This window comes from Plectrocnemia conspersa, unplaced genomic scaffold (assembly GCF_051122295.1).
Source record: "Plectrocnemia conspersa isolate PC_06_02 unplaced genomic scaffold, ASM5112229v1 ptg000010l, whole genome shotgun sequence".
In the NCBI taxonomy this organism is placed as follows: domain Eukaryota; kingdom Metazoa; phylum Arthropoda; class Insecta; order Trichoptera; family Polycentropodidae; genus Plectrocnemia; species Plectrocnemia conspersa.
In genome coordinates this window covers 25323906-25348216 of record NW_028277174.1, presented here as the reverse complement: position 1 = coordinate 25348216, position 24311 = coordinate 25323906, and the positions used below count along the sequence as shown (strand labels likewise).

At 29.2% G+C, this 24311-nt stretch overlaps 1 protein-coding gene across 14 annotated transcripts in view; it reads right to left on the bottom strand.

Annotated features, from left to right (window-relative positions):
- ASPP (Ankyrin-repeat, SH3-domain, and Proline-rich-region containing Protein) overlaps positions 1–24311 on the bottom strand; it is a 368351-nt gene that overhangs the window by 23809 nt on the left and 320231 nt on the right. The window contains exon 2 of one of the 14 annotated variants that reach the window (XM_088194927.1): positions 18996–19611. The exons of the other annotated variants lie outside the window; for them this stretch is intronic. Coding sequence (XP_088051053.1) covers positions 18996–19559 — 564 coding nt within the window. The 5' untranslated portion in view covers positions 19560–19611. The remainder of the gene's footprint in view (positions 1–18995; positions 19612–24311) is intronic. 14 annotated transcript variants of the gene reach the window in all.

Here is a 24311-nt window from a genome sequence, read left to right as displayed (position 1 = left end):
TGTTAAAATTTATTTGCAAATTATTGTTGACTTTATTAATTTTTGAACTTTTAAAAAATATTAGACATAAGAGGAAATATTCAACGAATGTAAATTAGTAGCAGTATATTTAATACCTAAAGATCGAATACCTAAATATACGAAAAATCAACAACAGCATCAGTTGAATTATATAAATATAATGTTTTATAGATTGTTTTATCATTAATTTGACAACTGGATTTAATACAGAAAAATAAATAAATAATACATTCAGTTTAATGTGGTTATTCATAAAGGAAAACCTAGAAATAGTCTCGAATCTATCCCAAAAATATTTTTTTAAATATGTTATTTGAGTAAAATCATATCGGAATACATTTTCAACAGTAGATATATATTTTTGCCAGTGAAAATATAAATTATCTGGCAGGTGCTAGTACAATTATATGAGTTCAACTTTTCTATATGTAGTAATATATATTTCTACATAATATACTTATCATTATTTATTTACATGCAATGTATAAATTTTACAGTGAATGTATATTTTTTGGTAAGTTATATTTTCACTAGAAAAGTCCAAATACATATTTATCAGTAGATATATATTTCTATTAGCGAAAATATATTGCTCTAAAATGTATATGGAGCTCAATTTGACAGTTGCGAAACGTCCAATTGTTGTTCAAACCAAATGAAAGTTCTAAAACTAATTTTATTAGTTTAAGTCCAAAATACAAACCATGAAAATAAGTACAGACAGACATCGCATCTCACATATTGTTCCACAGTTTGTCTACATTTAGATATTACACTATGTTTTAAAAATACGATAGCTACCCTTATCGATATTACTATAGACTATTAATGTAAGAGGGCTGATCAAAATATTTTCAAACTAAATTTTGGTCAATAGGAGAGCGCAAAAACAATTATCACTTCTCAGAAGTCAAACCTTCACGTCAAAGGAATTAAAATCGTGTCGGATCCGTTGCAGTAGGAACGCTCAGTAACAAGTGTTATGTATTAATGTAAATGATTTTTGTATAAAATAATACCGGTAAATTAGAGAGCATAACAAAAAATATTTTATATTAATTTTATAAAATATATTGAGAGCCTCTGAATTGATATAAAAAAATCCATAAAAACCGAATATTATATTAAAAATATGTAAAACAAATTATGGAAATTTAATAATAGTTCAAATAAATTATTCAAACAAACATTAATTTTGTAAAAAAATTGAGAGCCACTGAATTTGATATAAAAATATACAAAAGCTGAATATTATATAATATAAAAAAATTGTAATAAATTAACGAAACTCGATAATAAATTATTAAAACATACTAATACAAAAACTAGTACAATAAATCAAATCAAAAAAACGTAAAGAATCTCTGTTTTTTCTTTAATTTACTATAAATGCAATATAAAATAATAATAAATAATTAGCAACAGAAATAATTATTGAAAAATATGTAAAATTTACTCACTCCCAGGTGTAAACTAACAAATTAACAAATATGTATAAATTAACTCACTACTCAAAGGGTTAAGTGATCAAGATGATAAAATATGGGTCGTATCCGTGTGTTCATCCAAGACCGTTTTTGCTAAGAGCGTTGGGCTACAATTCCTTGGATTCTCGGCGTATCGTCTGCTAAATGAAGCGCTTTTTAAAGTTGCTAAGGGACGGTGTCAACAATCCATCACTGTTTGGTTATTATAGAATGCTCTAAAGTCGCGATTGCGTCCCTTTTTATTGCCCGCAGCGGCCAGTACGGCTTTTTGAAAAACCAGCTTTTTATGGCGATTGCCATAAAAAGCTGGAAAAAACATGTGCTTATCTATGTGCACCATATTTTTTTTCTAATATGTTAAATTGTTGTTTGTAAAAAACCTGTCACATCATGATGTTCAGATTTGTAATAAAATGTATTTTAACACTACTCAGGATCTTTATAGAAGTAATGTATCATAAACTATTTTCAATAAATCAGAGCGTCACTATAACGGTTTTCTATGAAGGAAAAATTTAGAAACTGTTAATATCCTTTATTTGTATAAGACTTATTAATTAGAATTCGTATTGATTAAATTCAGCGCGATATATAAATCTATCGAACTAACAATATCACATTTTACCTTAATAAGTTTTCTATTAATAAATCATATTTGTTAAAAAAACATATGGAAAGCTATTTAAATATAAACCCCATTAAAAAACCAACATACTTATGTGTTGAAACGCAATCGATTCAAGTCTGTTGTTTTCAATGCAAAGCAACCCAAAAAAATCAACCATTGAATACAAGATTTCTGATTTTTAGTTACTGTAATTATGTATTATACTTAGGATACATTTGTCGTTGCCTTTTTTCCACATTTTTTATTGATTACTTTTGCTATTCATCGATTCAAAGAAATATTTGTATTAAACTGCTAAATTTTTATTTTATAATTCGATAAGTGTTTCAGTATTGATTTGCTGTATAGGTAATGCAATTGGATATTTTTTTTAAACCATAGAAAGAAGATAATTCCTACATTTATAATCCCTAATTATTTATATAAGAAAAATTATTGAGAAAAAATATATAACTATCACTTAATCATATTAATATTTTCATCCCTTTTTATCTTATATTATATTAAAAAAAGTATCGAAACATTTTCCATTATAATATTCTCTTTTCCTTTGCCATTTAAACGTACATAATTTTATTATCATCTAGATTTATATATACAGTAGAAGAAAATTAAAAAGCATTGCTTTAAATATACACTTAGCATTTAACAAAAATTTAAGCGCCAGCGTTGCTAAATTATAGATGTAGTTTTAAAAGCGCGCAAATTGCTATTAATTTTTCATTATAATTCGAACATATATCACAAGTAAAACGTTTTCTCGGGAAAGGCCGTTAATTACAAAAGTCCGTTAATACATATATTATAAATTGCGCGTACTTGCAAAAAATACATTTTTAAATGAAACAAGAAATTTCCATAATCGTCACAGGAAAACAACCCATTTTAAAATTGGGCACGAGAAAAGTATAAAGCATTAAACGTCATTATAATTTATGAAATATAAATTTATACATCGTGTATATACGCATAAATATAATTTTAAGAGAGAGACGAGCGAAATATTAATGCATAAATTTACAGCGCGGCTACTTAGAAATAATATCAAGTATCGTTTCGAGAAATAAATTATTTTACATCTATCTACTTAGTTGAAATGCGATTTTTTAACATGAATTTTAATGAGGTTGCTTAAGACAAAATAGATTTATGTATATTATACAATTAGGCTTAAAGGTAAGCCCAAAGTAGATTCGAGTTTAAAGTAATATGAATTCACGATCAATATGCATTATTCAGAAACGAACATAAAGTTCTGATATACGTATATTAAAATGAAAGCAGAACTTTAACAAAATGAATAATGAATGTCTGCACCTGTTGTTAGTTGAATTTTTATTTTCAGTTTAAACTTAAAACATGTATTAAATCAATATTTTTACCATTATATAAAGGACAATAATACAGTTTTTATATGAATTTTTCTTGAATATATTTATGTTTAAGATGTATACCTGTTTAAAATTTATGATATGTGTTAAACTGCATTCAAATGTAGATTTTGCAGAGTTCGCAAATTATTTTCTACGAGCTCATAATGTTTGCGTTAACACGAAGCAAGATGTTTTTCGTCATCCACCTGTCTCATTTTCTCTCTCTGTAAGCGCGAAAAGTTTAATTATTTCGAATAAATTAAAATGCGGCCCTGTCTGGAAGGAATTCAAAACACTGCCAAGGAGGTATACACAACGAAGTGTGGGTACTTTGCGAGTTAACGTTTTTTAACTGTTTCGAATCAATGGAATTAATTTTGCATGAAATTTCTATAGATAGATACAATGGTACATAAAAAGAAAAAAAATAAGAAAATATTAGAAAGTAAAATATAGCACATGAAACTCAATGCATACATACACTGTTTTATTTTAGATTAAAGCTGCAGCACTTGAAATTATAAAGTTATAATTTTTTTAGTGAGATATACATAAAACTTATATTAAATAATGAAAATAGGCTTCATTTACAGAAATGCTCTTTTGCTAACGATTGTAACGAATCCCTTGTTTACAAAAACCTCGTGAAGTCGTCAAAGGCTTTTATAGTATCACTTTGATTATTAAATTTCATATTTCGAAAAATAAGTTTAAATGTTTAAAAGGATAATAATCTGGAGAGAAGGTCGGAAAAATACGAGAGATGAGAATTTATTTAATTTTGCAACAGTAATTAGTGAGGTTTATTTACCAATAACGTTTAATAGTATTTTTTCTATGTATGTTTTTAATTTCCCTAAAATATGAGTCTGCTGAAATTGTCTTGCCTGCTTAAAGAGACGATCGATGATACCACCATATTGACACCATATTTTTTCAGATGTAAATTCAGATTATTTACTTTCAGACCATTGTCCATATTTCTTTTGGGTATCGTAGAGAGTCCATTTGTCATCGCAAATAATAATTATTATCAAAAATAATTTTCTATTATATCTAAAAACACAACTGCTGTTTTTGCCTCTCGGTCAGTTGTGGTACCCATTTTTTTTAACTTTTCCGATGACATCCAAATATTGTGAAACCTCTAAGTCTGCTGCGAGTGTTCGAACAGCTGTTTGTGAATTTTTTTAAGTGTTTCTCCATATGTTTCATCAATAGCAGATTTTATATTGCCGACAATGAACAGCAGTTAATAATATCGCCAGTAAGAAATTTCTCAAATCAACGTTTTAAAGATCTCTGACTAACAGTATTTGAACTCGAAAAAATAGTACATTGATCTCTTGTCTACATCATAATGCATAGTAGCCCAAAATACAGGGGAAAAGTCTTACTGAAAATAAGAAAAAAATAAAAAAAACACAACACCCATTTTTCACTAATAAATAGATTTTTTTAGTTCTAAAACTAAAAAAATCCAGTATTTTTTTATGAACGTCTTGTTTCAATCACGCTCTGTTTTCGAGTTTAAGTTGGTGTAATAATGAAACAACATAATATTACAGCAGCAGTAAATTGAATAGAGCCATGTTAAATAACGTTGGCAAGCGAATATACAAGAACAATTAGATTTTTCTTCAGAAAAAGGCAGTCAGTGATTGTCACCCAACAATCTGTCATTGGATTCAAAACTTCTGATATTATTTATTACTGTAATGAGCAATGCAAGTGACCACTCAAATTGTTTGTAACTAAATCTAGCGATGAATCACAAAATACACAACAAATACACTGATTTTTTTGATATTTCTTATTGCAGATTTTTGGTTTTAATTGATTTTCAGAATGTCTGCACCAAACTTGCAAATATTGCGTGATTATCTTATATAGTAATGAAGAGAGTTATATTGATAAACTGCGATTATTTTTGATTGATTGTGAATTATATTTTGATAACAAAGATAAGTAAGTTCGTAATTGCGAGCGAAAAAATAAAATTGACGTCGCCAAATATGGTTTTTAAAAATAGATATTTTATAGAAGTAGTTAGTGATATAAATATACACTATAGAAGTACAGACTCAATTTTAACTAGGTAAAACGATCCTTGAATGCTGAAGACCCTTTGGTTGATGTTTCTTAGTTTATTGCTTTCTTTAGGCTCATAAACTTCATCAGTTTTTATAGCAATTTTAGCTGAGATTTTTGCAACATATTAAAATTTTACCACAATTACGGACTCAATTACACTATCACCAAATATATTTTACTTAAGTTAATCACCAACATCCGTTGGCTCTGATCATTAGCTGTCATTATTTATTGAATAAATAATAACACTGAAATAGCAAAATTTAACTTAATTTTATATATAAAAAGAAATTGTAAAATTGACTTAATTACCATTTTAATGATATATTATTTATTATCATACTATTAGTTTTTAAGATATAATTTGTCAAAGTTTTCGTTGCATTTATATTCGTACATAACGCGAAGAAAGATATTTATTTAGCTATTATTTATCTAAAAATTACAATATTATAAAATTAAAGACAATAGCTCAAATATATATATTTTTTGTGACTAGGTAATGAATCAATTCCTAACGTAAAGTTTTGGCAATGACATTGAAATGGTTTCGATCTGTTAAAGCAGTTTAGTTTTTCTTTACCTTTTTTTAAACACATTTTATTTGCTACGCGTTAAGCTTTTTAACGTTAATTTTATCATTGCCAATGCGAAAAAAAGGAATCAGTAAAAAAATCCATTACAAAATAGTCGCATGTGTTCAAAATGCAATAATAAGTTGCGAATGAAAAAAAATATTATAAATTATTGATGTTGAACGCTTGATACCGAGCGTCATAATTGGTTATGTGGATATTAATTTGTGTGTATATCATGAATATTTAAGATAAGATAAATACTGTCTAAGCCAAATATTGTATTATTTATCAATCAATTAATTTTATTTTAATGAATACATAATATACAATTCATTGATGGTTAAAATTATAAATAAGACTCAAGTATCATCCCTCCTAGAATCGTATTTTGAACGCTCTTAATTTCAAAGAATTCATTCACACAAAATGATAACAAAGTTTATAAAATATAGGCTGAATAAGAATATCCACTTATCAACACAAAGCTTTCGAAGTTTCCCAAAGTTATATCGGTGGTTTCAATTTTCGATTTTGATCCCGGTCTCGCTTCATGATTTTCTGACAACTCAGAAAAACCACAAGATTGACCTTTCTATGTAAATATAAATAATTTCTACACAGTTGCTAAGAAGATTCGAAGTGTATTTTTTATATTGGAATAGCATATAAAAAAAGTCTAGACCGTTATATTATGTATTTAAAGATTTTTAAAAGATAAAATTCTGTTACTATCTGTTCTAATGTGATTTTTATCAATCACATGTATGCAGTTAACGACGCCCTTAACGATTCTTTAGCGATAACGACTGGTAACGAGCACGTTCGGCAAACAAAGAATTTAAGATTAATGTCAGCGAATGATAATGCAAAATTTAGGCCGAATCGAATCCGGTTAATTTCGCGGTCCGTGGACGTGCTGAGGTTATTTTACGGAACGATACGATTAAAAAGTTCAAGGATAATAAGTAGTTTAATTAAATACTAATTTTAAATTAACTATATATTGCTAACTCTCATAATTCATACATAATAGAATGCCTGACAATAAACGGACGGGCAATGTGTGTTCAATACGTTATTACTAGAACGTAACATGTGTGCATATTTAGACTTGTTTAGCGATTATCCTACGGGATTTGATGTTGAAAGCATAATTCAGGATTTGGTTACCTGAACAAACAATTTTATTAATTTAGATAACAGCAAAAACCGCTTTACTATAATTAGAAGTGCACGACAAAGGTTTTCGTTAGTAACATTATAACATTATTTAACACAGTTCAGCATTATTTCGTTGTAAATATAAATACTAATTTATTGCCTTTCTCTTTGTTTTTTATGAGCTTGCTTTAAACGACTGACCAAACTCTGGGCGATAAATTGATAATTTATATTTAAGGTATTTTTTTTAGCTTCGCCCATAAATCGAGCACGGACAATAGATTTTGGGTTATCAGTTGCGAGTCAGGTGTGCAAAATTTCATGGGTAATCGCATAAGAGGTTCATGTACATGTAATGTATTTATTTTTCGACGTGCGTAATAGTCTATACTCCAGGGTAAATATTGTTTTTGGCGAGATACTACAGTCGTATGAATTTGGAGGTTTATTATGCATTTAAAAAAAATCAATCTGTAAAATTGGGTCCTTGTTTCAAAACACGATGTTTAAGGAAAAAATCATGTTGTAGTGTTATAAAGAAATACATATAAGCATTGAAATATGCAAATCAATTACATGTTCAAATATAACAATACAGTCAGCGAGAAAATAAAAGCAAACATTAATTAACATAATTCAATATCAGAGTTTTATTTTCCGTCTATACACACACTCAGTCCACCCCTTTTGTGGCTGGGGAGCGGAGTGATCCAATTGTGGTAAAAGTTTGGCAAAATGTCGACAATACGCTTAGAGTGTTTTCCAGTATGTTAAACAAAGACTTGAATAAAATTGTAGCGTGACTCTGGTTTGATTTTAAAATACTAAATCTTTGAGCCCGTTTGATGAAAACATAAAAATAAATTAATAAGGACCACTTTTAAAATAAACTGACGCATTTAATTGAGCATAAAATGTAAAAATACATTTCAAAACAAAGGGACGAGATTTTTCTCCGCTTAACGTGAAAATTTGCCATTCTATTTTGCGAGGAGACAGCGCTTGTTTATATACATTTTTTATAAATATATTTAAGCTTCATTTACATGCTGTGATTATTTTTGTGAAGTGCGAACGAGGCTAATGGAAAGCGAACGAGGTAGGACGCGAATAAAGCGGGCGTTCCCCATTTTCCGGAAATGACGTGTTGATTTTTAGCAAACTTCCGGGTACTACTACCAGTCGTTCGGGAAAAAAGACGTTACGCTAACACAACGACTGTCAATACTGAATTGAATGCACAGCGTCATCTGATCGAGGTTCTCAAAATGTTTTTGAAATATTATTTTATCTAGATAATAATAAACAACTTAATTCAATTAAGGATCGTTGAGAGTAATATTTCTTTGAACTACGGTTTTCGTGGAGAAAATATTGTCATATGATTGACATTTGACACTAAATATATTTTATTTTATATCGTTTGTGCAAGAATATGTTTTGAAGAATAAATAACATTTAAAAAAAATCGTTGCTTTAAATTTAATCTTAGTTAAAAAAAAGTATTGTATAAATTAGTAAATTTTAAATAAAATTTGGTTTACCTACATTCTTAAGTAAAAATACTGTTTTTTTAAATTTCACTTACATATTATTTACCAAAGTTATTTTTGTTATTTAAAAAACTATTTGGTTAATAAATATATGTATATATATTTAAAAAATAAAATTTAATATTTTCCCTTCTAATGATAAGAATAACCATATGTAATTAATATTATTGATAGTTTCAAATAAAAGTTACTCAAAATTTCTTTAAAATAAATTTAAATGAAAACATTTTATTTGTTTTCATTTTTATAGAGTGTTTTTCAGCACTTAAGCTTTGTTGAAATAATCAAAAATATATTTTGCTAAATTTTTGAGTGTTTAATTATATCTATACAAAAATCTACAAAATATTGCAAATGATAATTGTAATTATTTTTCATATTAAGCTTTTAGGCTACTATTTGTTTTAAGTTTGCATCTAAATTATGTTTGTGTATAATAAAATCAATTTTAGCATAAAACTAAATATTTTAGCAAAAATATTGATAGAAATCTGTTTAAAGATATTAGTAAAATTTACAAAAAAATTCTATTTAAATAAAATCATTATTTAATTGGCAAAGTTAATGAAAAATAATATCTTTTAACCATATTTATTATAAATAAACATATAATAATAATATTATCGTTTCATTTTAAATTTACTAAAAATTTCTTTAAAAAAAAAAAGAAAACCCATTTAATTTGTTTGATAAAATAATCTAAAGTATATTTTGTTGAATTTTTAGGATTGAAATTAAGTGAGTTTTAAATTATATGTATTAAAAAATAGATTTTTGGTATAAATATCTATTAATTTCTTTTATTTAACGATGATTTCTACTATTGAAGTGACGTATAATTATTTTAAGCTGTGATTTGTTTTTAGATTGCAAATCAATTTTTTTGGGTGTAACAATAATAACGTTTACAGAAATAATAATGAAAAAAGCAAACATGCTAGCAAAAAATATTTGTATAAATGAGTTAGCACGATTGTTAAAAAATATTTCTTTTAAAAAATTTTAGTTCCGAATTTTTTACATATAAAAAATATAATTGCCATGTACAGATAGTCTGAAACTCAATTTTTAATAAATTTAATGTGTAATATATGTACAAAATTAAATTTCACAGATTTTTTTATCAAAGAAATATTTTTACTATTTCTTACCGCAGACGCCAATAGGCGTCTGTGGTGTTTAACTTTCGACACACTCAGGACGCCAATTGGTGTGACCGGTAGGTAAAGTGTTAATATATTTTTTTATTCAAAAATTCATTAACAAATTGAATAGCTTGAAGGTTTTAAATAAATTTAATATGTAATACGTATCACATAAATTGTAAAAAAATACGTAAGTTAGATTTTATACTTATTTTGTTAATTTTATAGATTTATTACTAAATAAATATTTTCACAAAAAATAAAATTTCATTTTTTTATATACAAAACTAGCGTAACAGTTGATATTAGTATGTAGGTTTATTTACATATACAAGAGCTATTTCATTTTTGTCATAATAAAGTGCAAAATGTTGTACTGAATGGTATAGAAAATCGAGATAAAATAATATTTACATGAATCTTTAAATTATTGTGTGAAAGTATGGATTCAGCAAATGAACACTTATTTTGTACGCTGAAGTTAAGAGGAAGATTATTAAATCATATGAACGAGCTATGAAACGGTTTGATACATTTCTTTATATAGAAAAAGTTCCTTAATAATCAAACTTGGCGTAGCTTTTCTATCAGATATTGTTTAGAATTAAAATGAGTTAATTGAAAGCATGCAAGGGACAAAAGAAAATTAACTGAGGCGCAAATTTTCCACATGGAAAAATCGTTTATTAGATGGAAATTTTGAAATGTTCTCTTTAGTTGCCAATGCAGCATAAGAAAAGCCGTTCCTATTATTTTAAATCATTAAAAGTCTTAATTTAGACTGGCTTAGAGAAATATTTATTAAAGTACTTTAAAACATCACCGCATAATTTAATATCAAGGAAGAAATAGAGCTGACAAATATAAAATATGACCGCACAAATGTGAATACCCTAATATAGAACAAACTGCTATAAATATATTATTACTATTTTGAACCATATATTATACAATTCGGAACTGGACTTTATTCCCTTCATACAAAAACAAAAACAAAAAAGGGAACGCCTGTTAAGAGTTGAAGAGAAACTGCGTGTTTGTTTGTTAACCATAAGACGCAGAATATAATAAATATGTAAACATAAACAACCTCAGGTTTATAATTAAGTTTTTCAGGATAGTTTTCTATGTAGAATAATAAAATAATATAAATTTACTTTCATTTAATATATTAATAGTAAATTTGTACCTATATTTATCAAAATTGATTTAAAAGTCTGATGTTTTAGGGGTTCCTTACTCAAAACTTTAATATCAGAAGAAAAAATATAACATTGCTATTTTGTTCCTACTGTTTTGATAGATTTGCTGTGCAAATCATTGAAAATCTTACATTTAAAAAATAGCACGTTATCACAAAAATAATGTCTACTTAAAAATTTGACTAATTTAAGTTTTGTATAAGTAATATATATACAGAAAGTTGTGTCTTATTATGTAAGCTGAATTTGATGTGCTGCAATGCGAAACAGATCGGTAAAAACTAATCTAAAATTTTATGTGTTATTTTTCTTTGTGTATATAATATTATGTTTTGTGTCACATTCTCAGAATATCCTCAGATAAAACTTCTCGTATAAACGATACAGGACATATTTTATCCTCTCTTTTATACACATACACGTGTAAAAATGATTTTCTCCCCATATGATTTACAGCTCCCTCGACAATTATCGTTTGGATATATGTACACACGAAGGTCCCGCAAACATTTTTTGATTATTTATGACCTTAAGCGAAAATCGATGTCTCGGTTGCAGCGTTCTAAATATTGTTTTATTTCCTTCCAACTGGTTGGTCATAGAAAAAGGCACACCTTTCGTTATGTTCGCTCGATTTGAGCTATATAATTCTGGCATAAAAACGGCCAGCAATAAACCGGGAATGTATCGCCTTAATTTCACTATCGCTTGACGCCAGCGCAATAATTTCCATATTTTTATTTTCGCCTTTCGTGCCACAGGGCCGTAGCTTTGTGTGTATCGCGTGCTCATATTTCCATTTGGCTTTTATGCGCGGTGCTTCTTTAACTGTGTTATCGTTTAAAAAGAGATTTTGTCCTGGACTTTTTTTCATACGCGTCTCGTTAAAATTGGATTACCTTGTGGCGATCGGTCGGAGGTCGGAAAGAAAAGGGTCGCAAAAGCGCTTACCTGAAACAAGCAAAAAATACATTATTAATATAGGCTTAATTTATTTATTCATAACAAAATTAATTATGAAATAAAATTGTTGATTAAATACAGAGATATTATTATATTATATACATCAGACAACACATTTCTAAAAATCTCCAGAAGATCTAGAACAGATTCAAAAATCTTCTTACTTCAATATACTACATTTTTTGTAAGGTCTTTGAAATGAAATTATTATCGTTAACATCCTTGTTTTAATTTAGACATAACTATCAACAATTCACGACACGCAATAAATAGTCTTATTATACATTTTTTAAAATCATATCTCCCATATAGTGTCTGTATAAGTGGACCACGTGACTTGGTGGATGAGATAATCATAAGAGCTAAAACTGAAGCATATCCAAAGGTAAAAATTGAACAGGTTTAGTACTTCGTAATCTACTACCCAAAGATGTTTATAAGTTATAGGTACAAAAACGGCTTTTTGGATTACCCATGAATTGTCCGTTCGCTACAGAATAATGTACTCCTTTAGGAAAAATAACAATCTTCTTAAAATCAGATCACTGGGGACGAAAAATGGGTCATTAAGTTCAAACGTGATTATCTCGCGCAGAAAGGGCAATTCCAACTCTTAAATTTAGATTGCACCCTAAATATGCTTATCCATGGATATTCGTTTTAGTATTGTCAAAGCCTGAAAAGATGAGACTAGTAGACTTCGAATATTGTGCTTTTAAAACAGATGTGTGAATTATATTACTATCGAATTAGATGACAAGCATTGTGTGATGATGTCTGTACTAAAAGAATACGATATACCTCGTAATTACTTGATATTTACAACCATCAAAAAATTTGAAAAGTGTAAAACTGTTTTTTTTTGTGAAAATAAAACTAAAATGAATTAATAAAATAAAGCCAATAATCGTTGGTGAATTAAGTCGCGTATAATTGCTACAGTCTTATTTCAATCTATCAAGCTTTTGGTGAGAACAGTTGCTAAAAGTGTTGAGCACATTGTGAGTAACATCAATAGGCAATTTAATAGCAAATTATTTTTTTGATTCACTCAATAGCTTCCACACATTTTAAACTCGAAACGTGCTAATAAATCTAAATTTTCATAAGGCGAGCTATGTCAAATAATAACAAGCGAAATTTACGATGTAGCGGATATTTTGTATAATTAAAGGGTTACGTAAAAATACATAATAGCAGTAAATAACTATTTTTAAAAATCGATTGAAGAATTGAGAAACTTTTATCTTAACTTTAATTGGATGTGATCTATCTGCAAAGTGATGACCTACTAAAAGGCAAATTCCATAAAAATAAAATAACACAATTCTCTAAATGTGATTTTCAGGTGTCAAATATGCTCAATTAAGATCGTGTGCTTGCGAATTGTATTTATCAGCACCTATGTGAAACTATATTTTCAAAGATAAAGTAAAACAAAAATTTAGGTCAGCATTAACAGATTTTTGTTGGTAAGTGACGAACTTCGAACCCCAGTTTGATGAAATGTTATCTCAAAAAAAAAAGGAATTATTTTCACAAGTAAAACTTGAGTTATTACTAAAATTCTTAATGTATTGGAATTGCGGAAATTTTGGTTTTTGAAGGTGACTTAAATTTTGCTATCTGGGCCGCCAAGCCTAAGTTTACGAAAAGTTTGCCAAACCCTGGTTTAGTGTATTGATCTTCAGTTGAAAATGAAACACGTCGAGTGATAATTGATTGTTCTTGTATCCCACAGATGTACATATATGTATATGTATGTATATACATACAATGTTCAAGAGTTGAGAACAAATATAAAGTTTGACATTCGCTGATCGTCCAATTTTCACAATATGAGGGACGATTTAAACTTTTCAGATTGCCACGGTGAACGTCGGTGACAGGCCACCGCAAAACTACCCTCGCGTAAGAATCGATTCTCGCAGGGATGTAAAGGGAAAAAATAGTCGCTCCAAGTTTACATTTCTAAGGTGCTCTCTTAGGGTTTTCCATAATAAAAGTTTATTATGGAAAAATAAAGAAAAACGATCAAAAACTTTTTCATTGTGTTTGCCACCGAAATAGATAATGGAGTCCATTGTGAGATTTTAATAGACTGTCAGTTCAAGATCGACTATGATGATTGCGAAATTAATTTTTATACTGAAAAAAAAATACAAACGGAGAGTTTTGAGTTTTATCGGCGAAAAAGTTTATCCGATATCGAGGGTCGAACTTTCACATCGGCAGAATGGTTTTAGCCGTCGGACAAGAGGCTGATTGCTATTTTACAAGGAACACTAATAGCGAAGAAAAACTACTGAAACGGAATGAAAAAGTTTTTTTACGAACGCTTTTAAATAAGTTGCACGGGGGGCGGAATGAGATTTCTCCGCGTAAATAAAATATCAATTCGAACTTCCGTCAAGTATGTGTTTAATTCGCCCTTTTTACAACTATCGGAAAAGCATATAAAACTTTACAAGAAAAGGGTCAAGCTGTACGTGAATAATGAAATGTTTTAATTATCAGGTCTAATAGTTAATTAAATATTCATCGCATCCTTTGAATTTTATATACGACATCAATTTGCGTTGAACTCGTGTTGCCAATTTAATATTTATACAAGCAAAAGTGTATGAAAAAATAATTTTCTACGTGGTTAACGAGAAATTACATTACAAGTAATAAACACGGATGATCATTGAAAAAAAACATGTACGTGTACACATGTTGAATTTTATTACACGAGAAGCATTCGAGTTTTTTTAGCATTTATAACGGCATCCCGTGAGAGTCTTTATAAAAATGCGCATGGGAGACTAATAGCGGAAGAGGAAGATAATTTGCAATGAAATTTGGCTTTTTGATCATATACATGTACTTATAACTTTTATCGTGATAAAAGGCTTCTATGCCATTGATAATACCTTTCTTGTTATAACTAAATATAACTTAAGACGCCAGTATAAATTATTTAGAGCCAAGTACGTATATTCACGACCTTCTAATGCCTATTTAATAATTTTCAACCGCAAAACTGTTAAGGGATAACGTAACCAGAATATAATTGTATCTAGGGAGTGTCACAGCAAAAGTTGTAGACCCTGGTTCGTACGACACATCGCATTTCGTTTAATGTCTATAAACACCATCGGACGAATGGGGTTGCTGGAAAAGCGTGGCTGATGTATAAGACTGAAGAGATTACGTTGAAAAGGAAAATGTCCTGAGACCGTCCGAGAAGAGACAGTTTCCTTAACGTACTTGAAACGCTTATCGCATGGCTGCTTTTTATTGGAATTAGTAAAACATTGTATGTTTGTACTGTGTATGTATGATTTAAAATAAAACATCTATAAGGGAGCAACGTTTTTAATTAAATTATATTTTTATTGCAGACCTTTTTAAAAAAGCTTGATTTATGATCAATGAAAAGTACTTGAAATGAGCTTTCGTCGAAAGCTTGTAGCATCGGCGGTTGCTGGTGAAGGGATTAATTTAAATTAAAAATAAAATAATAATAAATAGAAGCTCGTTTAAAGTACTTTATAATGACATATTGCAAATTAAATCTGATTAAAATAATTTATATTATGAAACTGATTATTTTTCTTCAATATTGTAAGCTTACCTATTTTTTGCAATGTATATATTGTAGTGAGGAAATAAAAGTACATAGAATAAATTTGTAAGAATTCTTGTACATATGCTACGCCATTGTATCATTTATATTACATACGTAAAAGCCTAGCAAAATATTACAAAAATGTCAATAAAGAGGTAAACGAAATTTCAGAGGTTATAAAGCATCTACAATATGTCATATTCTATTTTTAATGTTTGCATAAATATAATTTATATTATTTTATTATAAAGGTTTCAATATGTTGCTCATATATGTTATTCTCTGTATCGTTATAAAAATATCCAATTTCTCGAAATTTAATATTTGTTTCTAAATTGTATTTAATTACGCTGTAATAAAATTGTATCTGCTCAAATATTTATATTTGCTCAGTAAATTTACATCGACTTCTTTCGCCTTATTAACGTTCTTAATCCGGGGGTAAATCATCCCACGCACACAGGGAAAATTCAAAATAGCCCAAACCATAACACCTACTGGGATTTTCATTTAATCTAGTGCGAAAATTAAGTGTTTAAGCCAGGCGCGAATTAAATTTGCGCATACGTGTTTAAGTTGTAATCAGAGGTCGTCAATGGAAGCGGGTTCCGGTCCCGCGGGGTCGAATTTCGGTCTCCGCACTCGCGGACGCTAATTGGCAACGCCTGTCGCAATATATACTTAATTGGGCAGAATCAGGCCAAAATAAACCCCTTCGAACGTTTTTGCTCATCACTCGAATTCGAATTGAACTGTTTAATGTGGGATAGAATAACTTTAAAATATATAAATATCTGATTTTATAAAATACAACAATATTCTCACGCGATTTTGATATATGATATTCGAGCAGAGCATAAATATATTTATTAGAAATTTGCGAAAAATTTAAATGCGCCACAACTGAGTAAACAAAATCAACAACCACAATATATAAATATAAATCATTGTCATTTATTTTATTTTTAATTAGTAATTATTACAGATTATTCATGAACTAGATACGATATTCATCCGTTAGATTGGGAAAATTAAATCTGTGATGAGATCGGAATTAAGAATATTTATTTTCTCAGACAATATAAAACTTTAAGAACATTAGATTCTATGTGGAATTTAAACCTAGGTATTTCAGATATTATTCACTAACTTGCCTCTATCGTGTTAGAAATATTGTTTTATAAATAAATTACAATTTCATTGGGTAATAAATATAAATATAATATTTGTAATATATTATATTATATAATGTCGTTATATGTTGTCTGAATAAAAATTCGAAAGCGATCAATACCGTATTTAGTCTATTAAAACGCGTTGGTTGATAGGTGTTTTAATTATGTATAAACTCAAATAAAGTAAAAGGTAACAAAAAAAAAATGAGAGAAGCTTAAGTGTTACGCCTAAGTATAATAAATCAAAGTAAAATACAAATAAACTGAAATAAAGTTTTTTTTTTATTTAACTAGAATTTTTTTTGTAAACTACATTTAAAATTTAAAATTAGTATTTTTATTGGTAATGTTAATTTATTTTTATTTTTTGTAAATATATATGTAAAATATTTTAAAATGACATTTTTTTTATATATTTCTAACCGTACTCGTTTTCGTTTAAGCTTATATATTACAACTGTCTGTGAAGTGCATATCATATTGGACGCGTAGTTTGTGTCTGGCAACCAAGTATTGAAAATGACTTTTGCGTTAAAAATAGAATCAAACGGCAGAAAAACGGTTCAAATGCTGGGTTAATGTATTATACAAACGTTTTCAAGATAGTCATCAAAACGCCAAATATAACAAGAGTGATAGATTAACATGAAAAAATAAGAAACTTGTGTTTAGTAGTAACCTAATTACTTTTCGGGAGATTGATAAAAAAGTTAGTGTCTCCTGCGATTCAAGAAAAATAATTTTAACTGAGATTTTGGACATAAAACTAGTATTAAGCAATTTTATTTTAGCAAAAATAACATCGGAAAAATATCACTTTATAATTAAGAAATCTGTGTTGAGACAATCTGGAAATTTTCGGCTTTTGTGACGTCTCGTGACCTTAAAAAAATAGTTAGTGACTTTTTGTTTTTCTACTAAAAAAGTTGCTTACATTTATTACTAGAAATATTTACAGCGCTGAAATCAAAAATATTTTTTACAAAAGTCAATAAAAACTATTTTTGAAGTTGCTCCAAATACTATATTTATAACTTTATTAGAACGAAATTTTATAATTAAGATAATTCGGAATAAAATACTGAAATAATTAACGAAGAGAACACTGATGACGGTTTTATTAATATCGCGTTTGCAATTTTATAAAAATTAAACAAAAAACTAATAAAAGATTTTGCAACCAACTAGAAATCGAATCAAATTTTTTTTTATAAATGCTTGCTCACAATTGAACCAGCATCAACGGAAAGCGAGTATTCGCAATCGTTGGAATATTTACTAAGTTAAGATGATGTTGAAAGTACTATCTATTAAAGCAAAATTATACAATAAAATTAAAGCATCTCACAATAGCATATGTTATTTATATACATATAATAATGAAATATTATAGCGAATGGATAAAATACATATAATTTTTATTTTTTTCGATTTTTTCAAAGGCAATTTTTTCCTACTATGGGGCGAAAGATAATTTTACCGGAGTCGATTGTTGATTTTATTCTTGCTGTAACAATATTAATCGTGAAAATTACGTTGGCTGTGTTTGGACGAGTTGGGTGTTTTTGCTTTTGAAAGGAAAAATGAAAGACGAGACAGATATATTATGAGGTGGTGCACAAAAGAAAACCCAGATGGTTCCAGCTAGACACATATATTACAGCAATATGGTTTCGGGCGACTGTAACAAAAGCTAGAACTCGAAAGGGAAATTAAACCTCACATGCACATATTAATGTGGATATTATTCTGAAGTTATTGCAAAGTGCACGCGTTCTTTTTTATGAACTGTAACATATTTTTAACTATAAAATAATAAATTAAATGCATTATAAAATAAATAAATATTTTCAGTTTGATAAGATTTGATATGCATTTTTAATTAAAATGATTTTAAATATATTAATAAACTCTAAATCTCGTTTAAAACCACTTACCTATGTATATAATTTTTTAATTAATTTCCGGGTTAAGTGCGAAATATAAATAATTAATTTGGTACCTCGCATACATTGGTCCCGTCTGCCCTGTGCGTTCGTCCTTCGCCTTCGTCGTCAGTCTTCTGTTTCACCGTCAGTTTGTCGGCTGAAGAAGGACACTTTTTTGAACTCTCATCTCCACTGTCCGAGTAATCGTTTTTAATTTTGCTCAAAACCTCTTCGGCCACTAGTATCAAATTATCGACGCAGTATATCTTGCCGTCGTTATCGGTTATGGTAACGACGCCATTCTGCGGCGGTTTCTGGCCTATTTTATAACTTCCATCATCTTGATTTTCGCCTTTGGAGGAAGCCGCTGAGCTTATCGATGGTATTTTAGTAGTCTTGGCTCTCTGCTCGATCCTCCTCAAGATGATCTTTGGCGACTTTTGTTGACTGGAAGACGACCTGGTATCGTCGCTCGTGGTGGAATACGAATGAGGCTTCGGAGGCGGTTTGGGGGGTCTCGATTTAAGGCTCCTAGGTCGCTGCAGGGGTCTTCGAGGACCCCCCAAAGGCCCCAATGGGGTAGCTCGACCCCCTTTATACAACTTAGTTTCGGCAGGTTGACACACGCACGCCAACATATTTATTTTTTATTTATTCACATTTGAGCACTTTAAGTCACATCTTTGCATCCTATGATAAATACAGGGTACACATTTGACACGTTATATAATGTAATAATTGACACTGAATGGCGTAAAATACACTAGACAGAAAAATTCAGGGCACTATTGGAAAATGTGACGTGTGAGATCATATCTTTGTTTTTTGGGGTAGGAGTAAACTTGTGTTCGACATGACAGCTGTCGGCGAGGGTATGCGACAATGTAGTATTTTTCATGCGAGAATAGTGACGGTAGTAGTTTCGAAGAGGTAAAAAATATGAAAAAAGGCGAAAACGCTTTCCGCAAAAACGAAGCCAATATTTAACGTATCGCGTGAAAATGTAACGTTTTGAATAGGGTAAATCTTGCGAAGCGATATGGCGACACACATAAAATATAATACGTATTATAAAATATAAGTGCTACATTTTGTATAGCAATTTTATAAAAAACCTCATCTTATTTAAAGAATTTCATACTTTAGATATAGTAACTGAAAAATAAGATTTTTTAAGTAAATCATGCTATAAATAAAAATACCAAACTATCGATTAATTTATCATAATATGCTCAACCTGTTTAGATAGAAGATATAAATAAAACTTAAAAATATCTAGCCTACAATATAACAATACAAATAAGGTTATTAATTATTCAAGCAAATAATACTTTTTTGTGTTACTGTTAATACAGTTAATAAAATAAGATTAATGCATTATTTAACTGTAAAATAATTTATAATTGTGTGTGTTGTTTAGTAAATATTTAATTTATTTAATGTTAAAATCAATTGAATTCTAAGGAAATGTTTTTATCTATGGCACAGTAATATTTTTTATTCGAGTCGTTTTTAGCATTTTTTACTGCTAATACGTATTATTATAAAAATAATGACAGTTGACTATTTGTATAAATTCAAAGAAATGTGTAGTTATTTGGCCAAAAGGCAAAAACATATAAATGATAATATATAAATTCATATCTTATAAACAAATTTCCCGAAATGATAATGAAAAACCACAAATTTCATAAGAACCTGATTTAAATATAAATTACATCCTCATTTTAAATACATTTTTATACTTTACATGTACTTGATAATAACTTATTTGCTAAAAATATATTTTAACTAGAGGAATACATAAATAAATTATATCTTCATTAATTTTTTATTTGTTGAATGACAAAATCATATGAGATGACGGTTGGCAATTAGACATAGATTGAGCCGCTACAGTAGTATTTTTATTGAATATTTCAATGAATTTACAAGTGACCCTGGGTGCACGACCGCACCGGCATGCGAGCCCGCCAGGGTTGCCACGAAAAGAGTGTCCGTTACGGCAATGTTACCAGAGTTCCGCCAAGTTTTGGCCATAATAAACCTAAATAAATACCTCTACAATGCTACAGTAACACAAAAAATAGTGTTTAATTAATTAATCTGACATTATTTTTTAAGCAAGGCATATAATAATTTGTTGAAATACTGATCATATAAATGATAAAATGCAATAATAGCTTCAAAATATTAATACATCTTTTAGAATTGCATTTAATAATAACTTTTTGGTAAACATATTTATATGTAAATTATGTTCAAATTTAAAAAAAATTATAATTTTTTGCTAAAATACAAAATCGTATATACGATGCAATATTTCATATAATATTTTAGTGTGTTTTGTAAATACAAAAATTGAATAAGGTTTTAAAGAATATATATTTTACGTGTGTAATAATAGAAAAATATCGATGTATTATGATATTTTTAGGTACACTACAGGCGCGGGCAGTGAGATACTTTCCCTCTCAATCGCTCGCGTATTAAGTGACGAGAGTGAGTGAGAGATAAGAGCATGCGGTCAGCCCACTCCGGTACACTACTATATTATTTAAATAAAATAAATAATAAAGCACTAATATTTTGTTCAAGTCAATTAAAAGAATATGAATTTTTCTAAAAAATATAGAATACAAAACCTATTTGATTAAAATAATATTCCATGTAAATAGCGTTACGGTATTAAATAAAATTTAACTAAAATATAGGTAGGCACATCTGTGATTTTATTGTGGCGCATACAATAATTAATTGCAAATAAAGAAATGTATAATAATAAAATTCGTCTTATATAATACAATGGTATCCAATTATTGACAGATATTCTAGTATTAAATTTTAAAAATATCGAAACATTGATATCAAAAACTCCACATTTAATTAATAATGGCGTGCTTTGGTTTCGCAGGTTGAATACTAACATGGAAATAGGGTATGTATGTATTGCTCTCTATAGAATAGAACAATTGAGCGCTGATTTTGGATATGACATTCAAAGTTTAAGTACACATATACATATGTATACTAGCTACAAATTTAAATTTACATAGTTAAAAACAATCCTGTAATTTTTGATGTGCATATAGCAATTGAATCTGAATTAATAATTTTATCACAAGATCGAGTGACGAGTATATACGTCGAAATTACAATATTGGTATCCTCGAGTGGAATCTTAGTCGAGCCTCTTGGACGAGTGCCACACAATCGGACTCAAACAACGCAAATTGGTTTACAGCTGCGATTTCGAGTGTCCGACCTACCTATTACGGACATTTGCATATCGATTCCGCCGACAGAGTAATCTGGCATGTCGAAGGCTTTTCAGTTACTGCCGATCGGTATTTGACAAACTTGGCGGCGTTTCGACGACGGATTTGCATAAATGATCTTAGGTGAATCGATTGAGAGCCCTTCGACGAAAGCTTTGGTGCTACTAATTCAATTTCCACAGCTGCCGATTCGAGTCAACGCAGTCGGGTTAAAATAATGTTGATAATAATATATAAAATCTGCCACTTCTGGCAAAAGCGGATATACGGGATATATATATATATATCTCTTTTCGATACCGGGATGCTGTGTCAGAACAGACAGTTTCGATCTTTTTCGAAACGACTGGGTTATATCCGATCCTAAGGTGCTTTTAATCCGAATGATCTGGAGCATAAAATAGAAAGGATGGAGATGTTCCTTTTCGCGTCCAAAGCAGACAGTCTCGGTGTATTTATATTTTCCTCCTATCTAGTCTACTTGAAATAAGATATGATGTTAAAAAAATCATAAGTGCACACTATAGAGATTCTGATTCTTCGAACTCTTTGGAATTCAGGGAAATCACAGACTCGCTTTGATAAATTCTAGTAATTTCCTGGATTTTAAATGTTTATGTATAAACCAAAATTAATTTCAATGCGAAATGAATTTTGTGTTCAACGAACGAAAAATGAATGCTTCTATTAAATTAATTTGTCTGGAATTCTTTCATTCAAGCAACATTATTTTTATGTTTTATTATTGTGTATATTCTTTCAATAACGATAAGTTATGCTGACGATTTCGCTGTTTTTTAGCCAACGTGAAGAAGAGTTGCTATTTGTTTTAAATTAATAAAATCCTATTAAATCGCAGAAAGCATTATATGAAGAAGAAAGCAGAGGTATCTATTATGTTTAATGGATAATTCATTATAATAATTTCTCTCAGTTAATTTATGTAATATAAGAACGCTACTACTATCTCATGTAATTCAATTTGTAGATAACGTCTAGTTGATTTATAGAATATTCTCTATGTGTGTATAATATTTGTATACGTATGATAATTCGTCGCCAAAGCAACCAAATTGAATTTGCAAATCCCGCTTGCACTTTCCAAACTGTCGTGCAGACTGTTTCCCTCTTGACGATACGAAAATGCCTTTTTGAAATTGTTATATCACGTACGTCTTTCCAAGCCTGGGGGCCCCTCATTGTTCTGGTCCCGCTCTGCGGTGGCTTAATGACTCTCCATTGTTGGAGCTTTCACAAACGTAAGCTCTACGTTCAGACGAATGTGTGAAAGCTCCCCCCCATAAGCGGGTCAACGTGTTGGAGTGAATTTACGCCATTAAATCCGTCATTATCCGCCACCTGTTTGCCCATCACAAAAAAAGCAATGTTTGCCTAGCATTTCTGTATCAAAATAATTCCTAGAAGCGATTCAAACATTTCAATAACTACATATTCAAAAAGTGGATCGCATATGATAAAATAAAATTAGAGTGGAATTGGGCGCGGCCAATTAAAATTCAATTATTCTTTTGAACAATCAGTATCGCCCGATTGTGCTCAATAATTGAACCGGAACAATTGGTGCTATCTGGCGGTCGGTGAATTACTTTCGTTTGGGATTTTATAATACAAAAAAATCCCGCATTCAGTTCGATAGCAATATCTCTGTCTGGATCGTGTGACCTTATAATAACTTTCAGTCTGCAGTCCATTTTTATATATTATATTAAAGAAAACACCATAAAATTGATAATATCGCGTAGCAGACCTTTTATCGGGTTATTGATTCACAAAGCGCTGCTATTCATATTGAAATAATGCGATTTAAATTCTGATCTATCCAGTGGTTCAAACAAGCGATTGTGTAATTTCAATCACGGAATCCTATTGACTTAAACTTTTCAAATTCATATAACATACTAATAAAACCTATACTTGAAGGAACTATACCTAATTTCCGTTTCAATACACCGTTTCAAACAGACAACGATAAATTATTTCGGGTTCAAACACAATAGTTGTTATTATTGAAATTAAGATAATACAGATGCCATTATTTAGTATCGTAATAAAGTTGGTGAATATCATAAGTGTGATGGAGAGTTTTAAGAA